The 16,452-nt window shown below is 43.4% G+C and overlaps 1 protein-coding gene across 6 annotated transcripts in view; it reads right to left on the bottom strand.

Moving 5' to 3' along the window:
* Positions 1–16,452, bottom strand: part of RAP1GAP2 (RAP1 GTPase activating protein 2) — a 312,617-nt gene that overhangs the window by 68,481 nt on the left and 227,684 nt on the right. For all 6 annotated transcript variants that reach the window (XM_055000969.1, XM_055000968.1, XM_055000967.1 and 3 more), the window contains one exon: positions 7,738–7,875. In XM_055000969.1, coding sequence (XP_054856944.1) covers positions 7,738–7,875 — 138 coding nt within the window. The remainder of the gene's footprint in view (positions 1–7,737; positions 7,876–16,452) is intronic.

The raw sequence follows: 16,452 nt of genomic DNA, 5'->3' as shown, positions 1-16,452 counted from the left end.
TTTTAGCTTCTAAGGAGAATTCCAGCTTGATTTGATCTAGTACCCACTTATTTGTCTTTTTGGCTGTCCGTGGTATCTGCAAAACTCTCCTCCAGCACCACATTTCAAATTAATCAATTTTTTTCCTGTCAGCTTTCTTTACCATCCAACTTTCACATCCATACATGGCAATGGGGAATACCATAGTTTGGATTATCTTGATCTTGGTTCCCAGAGAGACGTCTTTATCTTTAAGGATCTTATCTAGCTCCCTCAAAGCTGCTCTTCTAAGTCTCAATCTTCTTCTGATTCCTTCATTGCAGTCTCCCTGTTGGTTGATGATTGAGCCAAGGAATAGAAAATCTTGAACAACTTCAATTTCCTCATTGTCAACTTTAAAATTGTGTAGTTCCTTGGTAGTCATTACTTTTGTCTTCTTGATGTTCAGTTGTAATCCTGCTTTGGCGCTTTCTCCTTTAACCTTCACCAGTAGTCGTTTCAAGTCTTCACTATTTTCTGCTAGTAATGTGGTGTCATCTACATATCTCAAATTGTTAATGTTCCTCCCACCAATTTTCACTCCACCTTCTTCTAGATCTAATCCAGCTTTCCTTACAATATACTCTACATAGAGGTTGAACAGGTAGGGAGATAATATGCATCCTTGTCTGACACCCTTGCCAACTGGAAACCATTCTGTTTCCCCATATTCTGTCCTGACAGTAGCCGCTTGTCCAGAGTACAAGTTGTGCATCAAAACAATCAGATGTTGTGGCACCCCCATTTCTTTTAAGACTCTCCATAGCTTTTCATGATCTACACAGTCAAAAGCTTTTCTGTAATCTATAAAACACAGGCTGATTTTCTTCTGAAATTCCCTGGTATCATAAATTTGCAATGTGATCTCTGGTGCCTCTTCCTTTTCTGAATCCAGCCTGAACACCTGGCATTTCTCGTTCCATATATGGTAAGAGTCTTTGCTGTATAATTTTGAGCATCACTTTGCTTGCATGGGAAATTAATGCAATTGTCCAATAGTTACTGCACTCCTTGGCGTCCCCTTTTTTGGGATTAGAATGTAGACTGAGCATTTCCAGTCGGTCGGACATTGTTTTGTTTTCCATATTTGTTGACATATTCTTGTTAAGATTCTGATGGACTCCATTTCTGTGGCTTGAAATAGCTCTATTGGTATTCCATCTACTCCAGGTGCTTTGTTTCTCTCAATTGCTTTGAGTGCAGCTTTCACCTCACTTTCTAGGATTTCTGGTTCTTCATCAAAAGATTCTTCGTCAAAAGTATCTGTCATCCTTCCATCTCTTTTGTATAGTTCCTCAGTGTATTGTTTCCATCTTTCCTTTATTTTGTTCTGATCAGATACTGTATTTCCATGTTGATCTTTTAGCATCCCAAGCCATGTCTTGAATTTCCCTTTGATTTCTTGGATCTTTTGGAACAAATCTCTTGTTCTTCCTTTTTTGTTGTTCTCTTCTATTTCTTTGCACTGGTTATTATAATAGATTTCTTTGTCTCTGCGTGCAAGTCGCTGAAAAGCTGCATTTAGAGTTTTGACCCTATTTCTGTTGCCTTTTGTTTTTTGCTTCTCGTCTAACTTTAGCAATTTTAAGAGTTTCCTCAGACATCCATTTAGGCTAGTCCTTTCTTTTGGCTACAGGGATAGTCTTTGCACATTCTTCCTTGATAATATCTCTAGTTTCAGCCCATAATTGTTCTGGCCCACGATCAATTAAACTTAGTATTGCAAATCTGTTCCTTACCTGGTCTTTAAAGTCTTCAGGAATATTATTTAGATTGTATTTTGACACTATGATTCTTTTAGTGTGTCTCTTCAGCTTTATTCTAATTTTTGATATTAACAACTCATGATCTATATTGCAATCAGCTCCTGGTCTTGTTTTAGCTGACAGAATAGAGCTTCTCCATCTACTGCTTCCAATTATGTAATCTATTTGGTTCCTGTATTGGTTACCTGGTGATTTCCACATATACAATCGTCTTTTTGGTTGCCTGAAGCATGTATTAGCAATGAACAGGTTGTTGGCTTCACAAAATTCTATGAGCTGCTCTCCTGCTTCATTTTGTGATCCTAATTCAAATTTTCCAACTATGTTTGATTCTGCTTTATCACCTACTTTTGCATTCCAGTCACCTATGATTATCAGCATATCTTGTTTAGGTGTGTGGTCAATTTCTTCTTGGACACATGCATAAAAGTTTTCTATTTCTTCCTCTTCAGCAGCCATAGTTGGAGCATAAACTTGAACAGGCTTTCCTTGAAGTCTGATTGATATTACTCGGTCAGACCTTGCGCTGTAACTCTTGACTGCTTGTGCTATGTCTCGCCTCACTATTAGAGCAACACTATTTCTTTTGAGTTCATTTCCACTGTAAAACACTGTGATTTTCTGACTGGAAATATCCTGAGTCGGTCCACATTAGTTCACTCACACCCAGGACTGCAATGTTTAAACGTTCCATTTATTGTTTTACAATTTCTAGCTTACCTGTTTTCATACTTCTCATGTTCCATGTTCCTATTATGTGTATCACACAGCTTTGGATGTTCCTTTTGCATCTATTCATGTCCGCAACTGGACGTCCTTTCGGCTTTAATTCAGTCCCATCATTAAGAATAGTGCTATTCGTACTTGTTCTCTGCTCTTCCCCAGTAGCCAATTGAGTGCTGTCTGACCTGAGGGTCCTGTCTTCTAGCACTATATCTTTTTTCATTTTGGACTGTCTCATCATAGGGTTTTCAAGGTAAGAGATTAGCAGTGGTTTACCATTGCCTTCTTCCGCTTCACAGTACTAACCAGGGTTAGTTGAAGTGACACTGCCGTTGTCTGTGAGAGATCCTCTGCCAGTGTTACCTTCCACTACTGCTGCTGTCCAGTAGCTAACCTTCAAGGATTCTTCCACTCCCATCACCACTGGAACATTCAGTTCTCTTCTGCTGATTCTTGAAGGGGGTGGATACATCTTAGTCTGGTATCTCAGCCTTGACCATTCTGCCTTGAGTGACTATTCCAGAAGTTTAGACTCTCGACCAAGGCTGTGCTCCTGATGGTGTTGCTCTCAGCTTCACTGATACACTCAAACCCCCTCACCGCGTTAAGGTGTGTATCCAAGAAGGGGCATTTATATCTACTTTGACAATTTTCTAAGCTGAAGAAATATGGGTCTTCCATATGAAATTGTAACTTAATGTGACACCTCGATATTTAAACAGGCCATTTGTTCAATTATTCTTCCATTTCTGGACTGTCTTACACGTCACTCTTCTGGTTTTTTTTAGAACGCCATACCCAACTCCCTATATATGTTTGAAAGAGCCTAACCAATAGTAGAAGCATCCAGTAGTGCAATCCCATGTAGAGTAATTCCAGTTTATCTCTGCATAGGATTGCATTATAAGGCAGATATATGGGAAATGTGTCAACATTGTACAGCCAAGCCCTCGCTCTGCTGAGTGGACAGTGTACATCGCCAACTTCAGCCAGCTCCACCCACCATGGTGTGCAACTCTTTTTCTGATAGGCATAAGACCAGTCCTACCCAGAAGGCAGATCAGGAAGAGAGAAACAGATTTCCCAAATCAAACTAGAAACCAAGTGCATTACTCTACTACAGAGGTTCTCCAGACTTGTTGAATCTGTGGGTACTTTTAGAATGCTGAGAAAAGGGGTGGCCACCACAGCTGTAGAGGGGAGGGGGCAATCCCAACATGGCAGCTCAGGGGTTAGCTCCATTCACCAAATGCTGGCAAGGTTCCACAAAATGATAGCGGTCTCAAGCCAAGCACCCTCTTATGACAGAAGCAGCTGCAAACATACAGGGGATTGTCAGGGTCATGGTCCCTGCCATACTCTGGGGGTTTGGGATTCACTGTGGGGCTGTAGACATGATCTGCTGGGACATTAAACTTTCTGTATTAAACTTCCTGGGGAAGCGGCTTGAGAAGCTGCATGAAGGTAAGAAGGAATGCAGTTATCAGCGTTGTCAAGGAGACGCGGCCAAATGGCTTGAGAAGTCGTAACAATCCTACTTTCTTTCACTTCACTTTCTTTTACTGCATAGCATTGAAGCAACCTGTGGTTGAAGGAAGCTGCATAGTGTTGAAGGAAGCATTGAAGGAAGCTGTGGTCAGGCCTCTCCTGAAAAAACCATCTTTGGACCCTTTCGACCTGGTCAGTTACCGCCCAGTTTCGAACCTCCTGTTCCTGGGCAAGGTGATTGAGCAGGCGGTGGTAGAGCAGCTTCAGGTCTTCCTGAATGATTCCTCATCCAGTCTGGCTTCCGTCTGGGACATGGGACAGAGACGTTACTGGTTGCCCTGATGGACAATCTCCGTAGACAGCTGGATCAAGGCGGGTTGGCACTGCTGATATTGTTAGATTTATCAGCAGCATTCAACATGGTCAATCATGACCTGTTGATCCACCGCCTTGCTGATGAGGGGATTCGAAGGACAGCCTTGCAGTGGTTTGTCTCTTTTCTCCATGGTCGGGGACAGAGGGTGGCACTAGGGGAGAAGTTGTCATCCCGCCACCCGTTGGTGTGTGGTGTCCCTCAAGGGGCAATACTCCCCCCCCTGCTATTTAACGTATATATGTGTCCCCTCACCCAGCTGGTATGGACTTTTGGACTTGGGTGCCATCAATATGCAGATGACACTCAATTGTATTTGATGATGGACAGCTGGCCCGACTCTGCCCCAGATGTCTTGGAATGTGCCTTCGGAGCTGTGACTGGATGGTTGAAGCAGAGTCGGCTGAGACTGAATCCCTCGAAGATGGAGGTCCTGCATGTGGGTCTAGGGTCCATGGGTGCAGGACTCCGGCTCCCTGCTCTCAATAGAGCACCACTTACACCGGTGTCAAGAGCCTGGGGGTGGTCCTGGATGCTTCCCTGTCTATGGTGGTGCAGGTTGCAGCAGTTGTTCAATCCTCATTTTTCTATCTAAGACAGGCTTGACAACTTGTCCCTTACTTATCAACCCATGACCCTACGACAGTGATCCAGGCAATGGTCACCTCCAGATTAGACTACTGTAACTCGCTCTATGCAGGGCTTCCCTTGGGCTTGAGTCGGAAACTGCAGCTGGTTCCGAATGCAGCTGCATGGGTGGTTGCCAGAGCTCCAATCATGGCACATATAACACCCATCCTCCGTCAGCTGCACTGGTTGAGTACCGGGTCCGGTTCAAGGTTCTGGTGCTGACCTATAAAGCCCTATGTGGACTGGGCCCAGCATACCTTCAGGACCGCCTCTTCCCATATGTTCCCCGTAGGTTGCTTCGATCAGCCAATAAGCACTTGCTGATGGCCCCTGGCCCCAGGGAGGTCCGCCTGGCCTCTACCAGAGCCAGGGCCTTTTTGGTCCTGGCTCCGAACTGGTGGAATTCTCTGTCTGAGGAAACTAGGGCCTGGCAGGATTTGTTATCTTTCCGCCTGGCCTGCAAGATGGAGATGTTCCACCAGGCATTTGGTGGGGGCTAGGCTGTCCTCTCGCTGGCCATACCACTGAAGACTATCCACCACCCATGCAGGAGCTCATAAGTGTGATGCAGGGCATGATGCAAGAGCCAAGCCCTGCATCTAAAATGCTGTATTTTAATATTTATATCTGCCAATTTTAATTGTATATGGAATAATGTTTTAATGTTTTTATAACGTTTTTATTGTTTTTAATCTTTATGTAAAAATCATATGTTGTTACACTGCCCTGAGCCTGTCTGATGAGGAGGGCAGTCTAGAAGTGTAATATAATAATAATAATGATGATGATGATGGTGATGATGATGATGATGATGATGATGATGATAATAATAGATGGGAACCTAGAAAAGGGGGAGGGGGTTAGAGTAGAGTGGGGTAAACTGGCATTCCCTGACAGGGATGCCCCTTGGGCTTTTTTGAATTGCAGCCTGTTCCAAAGAAGTGTAGAAAATACAGGGCTGGCTTTCTGCTTTGGGGAAGAGATGATTTGTGGAAGAAATAAGTGAGTGCCAGGAAACACGTCGGTGGGCATCATAACGCCCACAGGCACCATGCTTAGGATCACTGTTGTAGTACTTCTGTCTGTGTGCTTTCCCATACTCCGCATCCAACCTCATTGGGAAATACAGTCTCTCCTTGGTGGTAGCCAAGTCAACTAGCACGTTCCTCCTAAGGAACCTTGTATCATAGAATCATAGAATCATAGATTTGGAAGGGGCCATACAGACCATCTAGTCCAACCCCCTGCCCAGTGCAGGATCAGCCTAAAGCATCCCTGACAAGTATCCATCCGGCCTCCTCTTGAAAATTGCCAGTGAAGGGGAGCTCACCCCCTCCCTAGGCAGCTGATTCCACTTTTGAACTACTCTGACCGTGAAAAAGTTCTTCCTAATATCCAGCCGGTATCTTTGTGCATGTAGTTTTAGCCCATTGCTTCGTGTCCTACCCTCTGCTGCCAACTGGAACAGCTCCCTGCCCTCCTCCAAATGACAGCCTTTCAAATACTTAAAGAGAGCAATCATGCCCCCCCCCTCAATCTCCTCTTTGTACAGTTTGTACAGACAAATTGTCCGCCCCTTGACTGAACACGTGAGGATGAAGAGAGGGCATGCGTGTGCTGGCTCTGCACTCCACCCCCATATGATTGCTGAGTCATCTACACAGTGCACTCTCTCCCCATGGTCAGTGAACATGGTATGCATTCATACCATGCATAGGACTCAGAGGTCTTGGGCAGGACCAGTGTGCTTATGCCCCTGCTCTCCCTCTCCATATATGCAGTCAATGCACAGACAGGTTGTCGTTATAGAGCTGAGGACTGCATCCCACTCTACCTCCCCCCATTTTTTCTGCCACAACACATTAGAAAGCTTTCTTGAGCACCACCAGCCTCAGAAGTCATCCGGTGTCCATAGGCACATACATTTAGTATGTGCAAAGACTTTAACAAGAATTATGTCAAATTGTGCGTTAAGGCTGGGGACATGCTAATGGACACAAGCAAATGTCATCCTACGCTCTGCTCTATGTGCAGGGGTTGTAATCCCCTGTTGTGTGTGTATAGTCCTTACACAAGAAGACCTATACATTAATTTAGATAAGACCACTTTTTCTGCTGGTGAAAAAAAAAAGGATAAGGATCCCTTCTGACCACTTCAAGAGGCTGTGCTGGAGATCCAGGGACATACATGAACCAAAGACACGTGGAACAGGAGCTGTAGTATGAAGAGGAATTGGGCAAGATTGAGTGGGAAAGCTGGTATGATCCAACGCATTATATCCTAATTATCACCTGGTGATGGAGAGTGCCCTCAAGTCATAGCTGACTTATGGGGAAACAAGTGCTTTCTCCATCTCTGACACAGATACTTAGCAAGAGTGTTTACCACTACCAATTTTACCTTCCCATGTCTGCTTCTTTCATGTCTGCCTATTTCATTTTGCAATTACAGGTTTAAGTAATCAATTAAGTACTAAATAATTCCTTTCTCACATTTCTTTCTGCTTTTTAATGGAATCAAATTCTGCAAAAGCTGCTCAGGGAAAGGAAGGATTATGACTGCACTGGTACCTGCCAACCTACAATGTGCATGGTAATTTCTGTTCACATTAGCAGAATTGTTTTTCTCAAAATATCAGTCCCAGAGAGGGTGGGTACATGAGACAAGACAACATTTTCAGAATGCAGCAATTCTTTTTAGAGGACATCTGCACATTCCCTCAGTTGTGCAGTACTTACAGAGAAGGTGGTCTTTGTGATATCAGCACTATTGTGTGCAATGCCCCCACTCAGGCTTCCAGGGATTCCTCCACTAGGGTGTTTCTTTTGACTCCCAACCATCGTTTCCATGGAGTGGCTGCGGACACGGATAGCTCTCTGTTGAGCAAAGAGGAAAGGAAGTAGGAAGTTAGATTTTTTGACTCTGAATTTAATGCTGCATGTTTAGCCTCTTGGACTTTTTTTGGTATCTTGGATTTTGATGATATTAGAAACCAATGGTTTTCCTTTCTAGTTGTCTTTTTTGACAGTATAGTATATACAGATTTTAAATAATTGAATCTAAACATGTTTATTTCACTGAAATTTGATACTTGTTTACATTTTAAATCGCATTTTTGAAATGTTCAGAAACTGGAGTATGTTTTAGAACTTACTTTTTAATCCCAAGAATTTGTTAAATTTAAAATGTTAGCGACATGCATCATTCCCTAGGCAGAACAAAGGCTGAATTTTTATCCTGCCTGTTATGCAAGGAGCTCAAGGTAGAATACAAAGTTGAGATCTTGTGGGAAGATGCCAAGCTGAATGATGGAGTTTTAATAGCTCCTTGGTTTTCAACTTTCCAGAGGCGTTTATTTATAATGCCGGGAAGGATTTCTCTCCCTAACCTCTTCAAGAGAAGAGCTAACGGATGGTGGTCAAAGAGGGGAGATGGAGGAGTGAGGGGAATCCCTGTTTGACTTGCTAACAACTGCGCTGAGTAAGTTGAGAAAGCTAGGAATAGCCATAAACTCGGCTCCCAAACTGTTTACTTTTCTATTTATATTCCTTCTCCACCTTCCCCCTTCTTTTGTGAAGATTAATTATTTTGAGAAGCAATTGTTTGTGCTACAGAGATACCAAGAAAGCAAAGAAATTTGTAATACAGAGCTATAGCCCCACCTCTTTTCTTTTCCTTGCCTGTAATTCTTATTGTAGATTGGGAGTGTCAGAGGAATTTACTGGGAGAGGGGAGTTAAAGATATATGGAAGAGACCAGAAGATATGAAATCCTGTACTTAATTTAAAGGCCTCTAATGTTTGTATGAACTGAAAGCACATCTATAAGGGATAACACAGTATAACTGCATCATCCAGCTTCTTTTCAGCTGCAAATTACTCCATTTTGGATTTTTGAATTGATAGCACTGAACTGGGTGATGTTTCAGAAAAAGGCAGCAATTGAAAATACTGAACTTGGCTGTGTTTTTTATTTTTTATGGACAATTTTTGTTAATTTTTGGGCACTCTCCCTTCTATTTCTCCTTCTCTCTCTCTCTCTCTCTTTTGTTTTTCCTTTTTCCCCCACCTTTTGAGAAACAGGAAGAAATCAGCTGAGAAAAATCGCTCCAGGAATTGTTTACTGCATGAAGATGTTCATTGGTAAAATTTACACACAAGAAAATCAGAGACTTGATATTGAAGAATCAGAGAGAAAATCCACCTAAACTGTCTGGGTCAGAAATACAAATCTTCCAGGACCTCCCACAAAGCCCGTTGGAAGAGAAAAGATCTAGACTTCTTGAGGCAACTTCTATGTAAAAAAGAAATGATATTACTGGAGCATTCCATTTGCTCTGGAAGTTCTACTACCAAAGGGAAGAAAGCTGATATCGACTACAGAGCAGGCTAAACAACTGTTTGAGGAACTGACAGCTGAAAATCCACCTGAAAATCAACTGAAGAGAGTAGATAAAGGAACACCAGAAAGTGAGGAAGGAAAACTGGATCAAGCAGTGGCATTTTAATAAAATGGGGAATTTTAGTATCCTATCAGTAAATGGGAAATATTTAGTATCCTATCAGTAAATTCCCCAATAAAACAATCTAAAACATTTATTCTGTTAAAAAAGCAAAGAGCAGATATAATATGTCTTCAAGAAACCCATATCAAGAAAAAATTTGAACATATTTTGGAGAATAAAAAATTAGGCAAGGTCTATACATCATCAGCAGAAGAGAAGAGGAGTGGTAGTCTATGCGAGGAATCAACAAGTTAATGTAATAGAAGAACTGAAAGACTCAGAAGGAAGATATTTATTGTTGAAAATTACATGTCCAAAAGGGAGAACCTGTACCCTAGTCACAATATATGCTCCAAATATTGCCAAAGAAAAATTCTATGAGAAATTTTTCGATAAATTGCTGGATTTTGAAGCAGGAGAAATTATTTGTGGGGATATGTATGGAGTATTGAAAGACAGACTGCTTGAAAAGAACAAGAGGAGGGAAATCACCCAAGAATGCCCTGCTTTACATGAAACTGTTACACTTGGTAGATCCTTGGAGAATTACAAACCCTAAAGTTAAAAATTACACTTTCTTTTCATATAGGTATCAAACGTATTAAAGGATAGATGTGTGCTGGATATCAAAATCTGCATTATTGAATTTAAAGAAAGTAGAGATACAATCAAAAATTTACACAGATCATAATCCCCTGCTGATAGAGTGGAAAGAAGAATTTAAGAAAAGAAGATGGAGACTGAATGACAATATACTACTATAAGAAGACATTATAAAGAAATGTAAGAAAGAATTAGAAGAGTTCTTCCAACTAAATTGCACCAATCATGTCTCCATTACTATGGTTTGGGAAGCAAGTAAAGCTTTCATATAAGGGAACCTAATAACTTTGACTTCAAAGAAAAAGAAGGAACTCATGAATTAAATTATAACCAAAATTCAATCTCTGGAAGGACAACATAAGAAATCCCTAAAGAAGTCAACGTTAATTGAAATTAAGCAATTAAGAAATCAATTGAATTTGTTACAAGTTGAAGATATGCAGAAGAAATTAAGCTTTATGAAGCAGAAATATTTTGAACATGCAAATAAACTGTGTTGTTTCTTGGCTTATTGTTTAAGGAAAGAAGCTGAAAAAAGGATTACAGCAGTTAAAAAGTATGATGAAATAACATATATAGGAGAAGAAATCCACCAACAATGTATTTTCTTTTTCTCCAAATTGTATAAGAAACGCCTATAGAACAAGGAATGGAAGATTACATCAAAGATACATTAATTTCTAAGTTAAAGAGAGAAGACAAGGAGGTGTTGAATCATAATATTACAGTGCAAGAAATTTTGCAAGCCATAAGGAAATTGAAAAAAGATAAAGTGCCAGGCTAGGACCAACTAACAGCCGTAAATGTTTTGAAGAAGAACTGACATTGCCGCTCCAAAAAGTGATGAACAAGATAAGTGAAGATGATTCTACCCCCAGCATGGCAAAAGGCACATATAATGTTGATTTACAAAGAGGGGAGTGATCCAATGTTACCTTAATCATATAGACCTATTTCGTTATTGCATGTGGTTTATGAATTGTTTACCTCTATTCTGGCAGAGAGACTTAAGAGATGCATAACAAATATTATACACTCTGATCAGCTGGGCTTTGTTCCCAAGAGACATAGAAAATGTTTGATTTGTAACCGATGCCATGGAGTTAGTAGGAAAAAAAGGACATAACTTGGCATTTATTTTCTGGATGCTGAAAAAGCATTTGATAATCTTTCTTGGATTTTTCTGCATAGAGTAATACAAAATCTAAATTGTGGCCCAAAATTCAAGAACTGGATACAAGGAATTTACACAAAGCAAAAGGCAAAGATTTTTGTTAATGGAGTGTTAACTGAAGAATTACGAATTGAAAAGGGCACCAGGCAAGGCTGCCCATTGTCACCACAATTATTTATCCTAGCAATGGAATTTTTTCCCTCAAAGTTAAGGCAAGACCCTAAAATTCAAGGTTTGAAAGTTGATGATGAAGAATTTAAATTCAAATGCTACGCAGATGATGTGGTTTTGACAATTCTGAACCTGCAGAAGACACTACAACATGTTATGGAACACCTCATGAGCTTTATTCTGGATTTAAAGTCAACAGGAAAAAACCTAAAATAATCCCCAAGTTTTTAACAAGACAAGAAGAGGAGGAAATTCAGAAACTATCGGGATGCGAAATAACAGCAAATCCAGTAAAATACTTGGACATAAATGTAACAGGACAAGAAAAAACATTGTTTAAAGATAATTATGAAGTATTATGGAAAGCAATTCAAAAAGTCTTAGAAAGATGGTCTAAGCTATAATTGTCCTGGCTAGGAACAATTTCCGCAATTAAAATGAACATTTTACCAAAAATTAATTTTTTGTTTCAAATGTTGCTGATTAGTATAAAAGATAAAGACACTGAAAGACTGGCAGAGATAGATAAAGCAATTTATCTGGAATGGCAAAAAGACTAGGGTAAGATTTAAGGTATTGCAAGATGAAAGAAGTAGGGGAGGATTGGCAGTCCCAAATATCAAGTTATACTATGAAGCAACTGGTTTGGTTTGGATTACAGATTGGATCAAAAGCCCTAAAGACAGACTAATATGTTTAGAAGCAGCTGACTTGCCTGACGGGTTACATAATCTCATTTGGGTGAAAAGAAGAGTAAGGATAAAACAAAATGTCCATGTGATGAGGGAAAGCTTGATTCAAATTTGGGATTCGGTAAAAATGAGAATAAACCCTATGACATCTCCAATATCTGTCAGGTTCAGAATGCTTTCATGTATATCCTTGCCTAACCGACTCCATGTTTAATCCTTTCAGTGTTTAAGTGCTTTCTTCACAGGTGCCAAGGTTCCCAGGCAGCTATCTCACAGAGAAGGATTGTTTTGGCTACTGCTGTTCCACCAAGAACCGGCCTTGAAGAACTTTCGCTTTCCTAGCTTCAAAGGGGTTGTTTTGAGAACTATGGGGGGAGGTTGGGCCTGCTGGGATCTGTTACTTTGTACCTCATGCTTTGCCTGTCATTGGTAACAATGCATATGTACCATCCTGGATATTGTATTCAGGCCAGTGGACTATAATGAACTAATTCTTCAGTAAAACCCTTTTGGAAACAATGGACTGTTGTCTGATTGCAGAAGGTAGTCTGGAGTAAGGACATTATCTAGCCACAGTTCTGACATTTTGTTACCAATCATCTTTCCAATGCCTAAGCCGGATCAAACGGACTCCAAAGCAGCCCCTATCAGGGACCCTTTGTTTGACCCGTATGCCTCTCCCGGCTCTCAAGGATTGGAACCTCAAGGACCCGTACCAAGAGGGAATGGCTCCTCTGTTACCACTATTTACTCCATCGCTCCCAGCAGTGTGGATAATCGGCCCAGAGCTACAGCTGAACCCCTGTTTTCTATGCCCACTCCGCAGTGGGGCGCAAGACCTCGGGAGACGAGAGAACGAAGGGCCAGCATAATGTTCACGCAATCATCGCTGGATGGCCGACGGAGTTTAGAAGCGATTCCGGAACATACCGGTAGCCAGCCGTGGCTTTACTGGAATAGAACGGCCGAGCAAACAGAGTGGGAGGCGTCCCACCATGGCGTTCTAAGTTGGGATTACACAGAAGTCACCCCGGGAGCGGGGCAAGCGGATGTAAGTGAGCACCATTGGGTGCAACTGCAAAGCAGGACTATTGCGATTGACTCCGGGATTTCTGCGGTCACCGGCTTAGCAAAGGGGATTCTAGCCGCAAGATCCCAAGAAGAGCAAGCCGTAGAAGACCCCCTACCTGGGCCAAGGGCGACAGCCACGAGACCACATGCTGAGTATGTGCCGACCTCGCAGGCCACGGGAAATACGGAACAAGAGGTAGGGAACTCAGACAGAGTTCAAGTTTTAGAGTCCAGACTAGCGAACATGGAAGAAAGTCTGGCCCATGTGGTCCACCTGCTGTCAGTACTCGTAGTGGGAGATGGACGAGAGCCGCCGACGGGCTACCCGGATATCGCTCAAAGTCTGTCTGCACTACAAAATATCCTCCCATGGCCCGAGGGACCAATTCAACCATGGCCACAGCAACCCGACGAAACTGGGGATACCGATTCGGAAACAGGAGCTGGGCCGGGACCCGAAGATCCCTACCCAGAGGACCCCTGCCCCACAGATCCTCGCCCAGATGAGTTAGGCGCTACAGGGGGGCAGGTGCAGGGGATGAACCGAAGCGCCCAACAGGGGCAGCTTCCCCCGTGGTACCACCGCCAACTTCTCAAGAGGAAGTACCGGTAATACCGAGTGGGATTACTCCGCTTCTCATCCCGGTGACGAGTTCCATTGGAGTGGGCACCACTCCTCAACCACTCCAGACACCGGGGCCGAGCGGGACACCAACTTCGAATCAACCAATTCCTAGAGGCACCCCTATTCCTCTCCAACCAGCATCTCCGCATCCACCGCCATTACAGCCGGTGCCCCAAGGACTGACTCCCCTTCCTCGGTTGCCAGCGCCTGGTGGGATGGGGCCTCGCGACACGCCGGTCCTACCCGCGCCATTCCGGCCGCCGCCAGGACAGCCCTCGCCTAGATTACCGGCTCCGAGAGGACACCCACCACGGCCGATTCCCGGGGCCCTTCCTCGTCACCCTCGTCCTCAACCACTTCCCCAACAACCTCCGTTACCACCACCGCCCGCACCGCAACAGCCCCCACTCGAATACTACCCGCTGCCGGCACCAGCCCCCAGGCAAGAACTTCCCATGGGTTGGGTTAAGCTAGAAGCTACTTTTGATGGAGATCCTTCCAAACTGGGGTTCTTCCTGGAAGTGAGGCCAGTCAAATCGAACACCTTGGATCGAGACTTCAAGGCAAAGCGGCAGACTGGTATGTAGGACTTTATGATATTGGTGCCCCCGAATTGAATACACTTCAAGGGCTAGTGGACGCGCTCCAAGCCCAATATGAAGATCCCCTAGAAGAAACTAGGGCCCGGACTGAATTGCAGTCTATTCGGCAAGGCAGCATGTCGGCTAGAGACTATGTTACAAAATTCCGACAGCTTGCTGCCAAATGCCCAAGGTGTGAGGAATCCACCAAAATCATCTTATTCAAACAGGGATTAAATCCTAAATTGTTGGATAGAGCTCTCATGCAAGATAACCCTCCTACGCTGTTAGGATGGATCCAGTTAACTTGCGAAGTGGAAAATCGCATGCTAGAAGTTCGTTTAGTGGAACAACATCAACAGCCCACGGGCCAAAGGCACTCCTCAGTTCTCGTTCGAGGAGGCCGAGGGGCTGGATACGCTACGCGCGGAGCGAGAGATGCTAGATGGCAACAAGGTTTGTGCTTGCAGTGTGGCCAAAGTGGTCACTTTGCAGCGCAATGTCCGTACCGGCCTGTGCAAAGACCTCCGCTCCAACTAAGACGTCCAGCTCCTGCAACCTACTCGGCGCCACCGCGCCCAACACCAGCTCCCAGGTCAGCGAGGGGCAGAGGAGCTCCTCGAAAAAACCTCCCCGAGAGAGGATTAGAGCTGGAGGAAGTTATGGAATATGATTCAACAGCTCTAACTGGGGAGGAGAATCCTGAGAGTCCCACTTCGGGAAACGAAATGGATCTGTCGTAAAAGGACCCAAACGGCAGATCAAACCTCAGTCCGTTCCTGCTTTGAACAGACCACCAGGGTCCATACTTTTCATACCTGTAGTATTGGTGAATCCAGATAGAAAAATGCACAACCGCGTGCAAGCACTGATAGATTCGGGCTGCTCAAGAGACATTATCGCTCCAGCCTTAGTGAATGGATTAGTGCTTCCAGTACAAGAATTGGAAACGCCCGTCATCTTTGAGCAAATGGACGGCACCAATATGAACCCAGTCACTACTGAAACCACTCCGGTCGTAACCGGCATGGGGCATCATTGGGAAGTAAGATCGTTCGTCATTAGTGCCACTGCCAAATACCCCTTGATCCTGGGAAGCCGGTGGTTGTGCGACCACAACCCCTACATAAATTGGACAGAAGGAAGCATCACATTCAGCCACAAAGCCTGCAAAAGTCACCGTTGGGATAAAAATTGGGGCAACGATCCTACCCACAAAGAATCAGCTCTCCTCACTCAGGAAGAAATTAATCAAATACCCAAACAATATAGAGCCTACCTCCAAGCCTTCACAGAGGAAGAGGCCAATACTCTACCTCCACATAGGAGGACAGACTGTGCTGTAGAAATTTTACCGGGCGCCTCACTGCCTAAGGGCCGCCTGTATCCCATGAGCCCCAACGAAAGAGAAGAACTCCGCAAATTCATTGACACTAATCTCCAAAGAGGATTTATACGACCTGCGAACAGCCCGCACGCTGCGCCAGTGCTCTTCGTCAAAAAGAAGGATGGGGGCTTAAGACTGTGCACTGATTTTCGGGGACTTAACGCTGTATCATCCAGCAACGCATACCCCATCCTGCTCATCAGAGACCTTCTCAACGTCGTGGCTCAAGGTAAGATCTTTACGAAATTAGACTTAAAAGATGCCTACTTCCACGTTCGTATCAAAGCAGGGGATGAATGGAAGACCGCGTTTAATACGCCCCTCGGCCAATTTGAATATTTAGTTATGCCGTTCGGCTTAGCTGGGGCCCCATCGGTTTTTATGTCTATGATTAATGAAGTATTACATGAATTTTTGTACAAAGGAGTGGTGGTTTACCTAGATGATGTCTTAATATATTCAGAAACTGAGGAGGAACACGTAGATCTTGTAAAAAAGGTTCTGACCACACTGATGTGTAACAAACTGCCCATCAAACTATTGAAATGTGAATTTCACCAAACAGAACTCACTTATTTGGGCTACTGTATCTCCAAAGATGGTTTAAAAATGGATCCAGGCAAAGTACAAGCAATCCAAAGTTGG

Source organism: Eublepharis macularius, chromosome 17 (assembly GCF_028583425.1).
Source record: "Eublepharis macularius isolate TG4126 chromosome 17, MPM_Emac_v1.0, whole genome shotgun sequence".
Lineage (NCBI taxonomy): Eukaryota > Metazoa > Chordata > Lepidosauria > Squamata > Eublepharidae > Eublepharis > Eublepharis macularius.
This window is presented reverse-complemented; position numbering and strand designations above follow the sequence as displayed.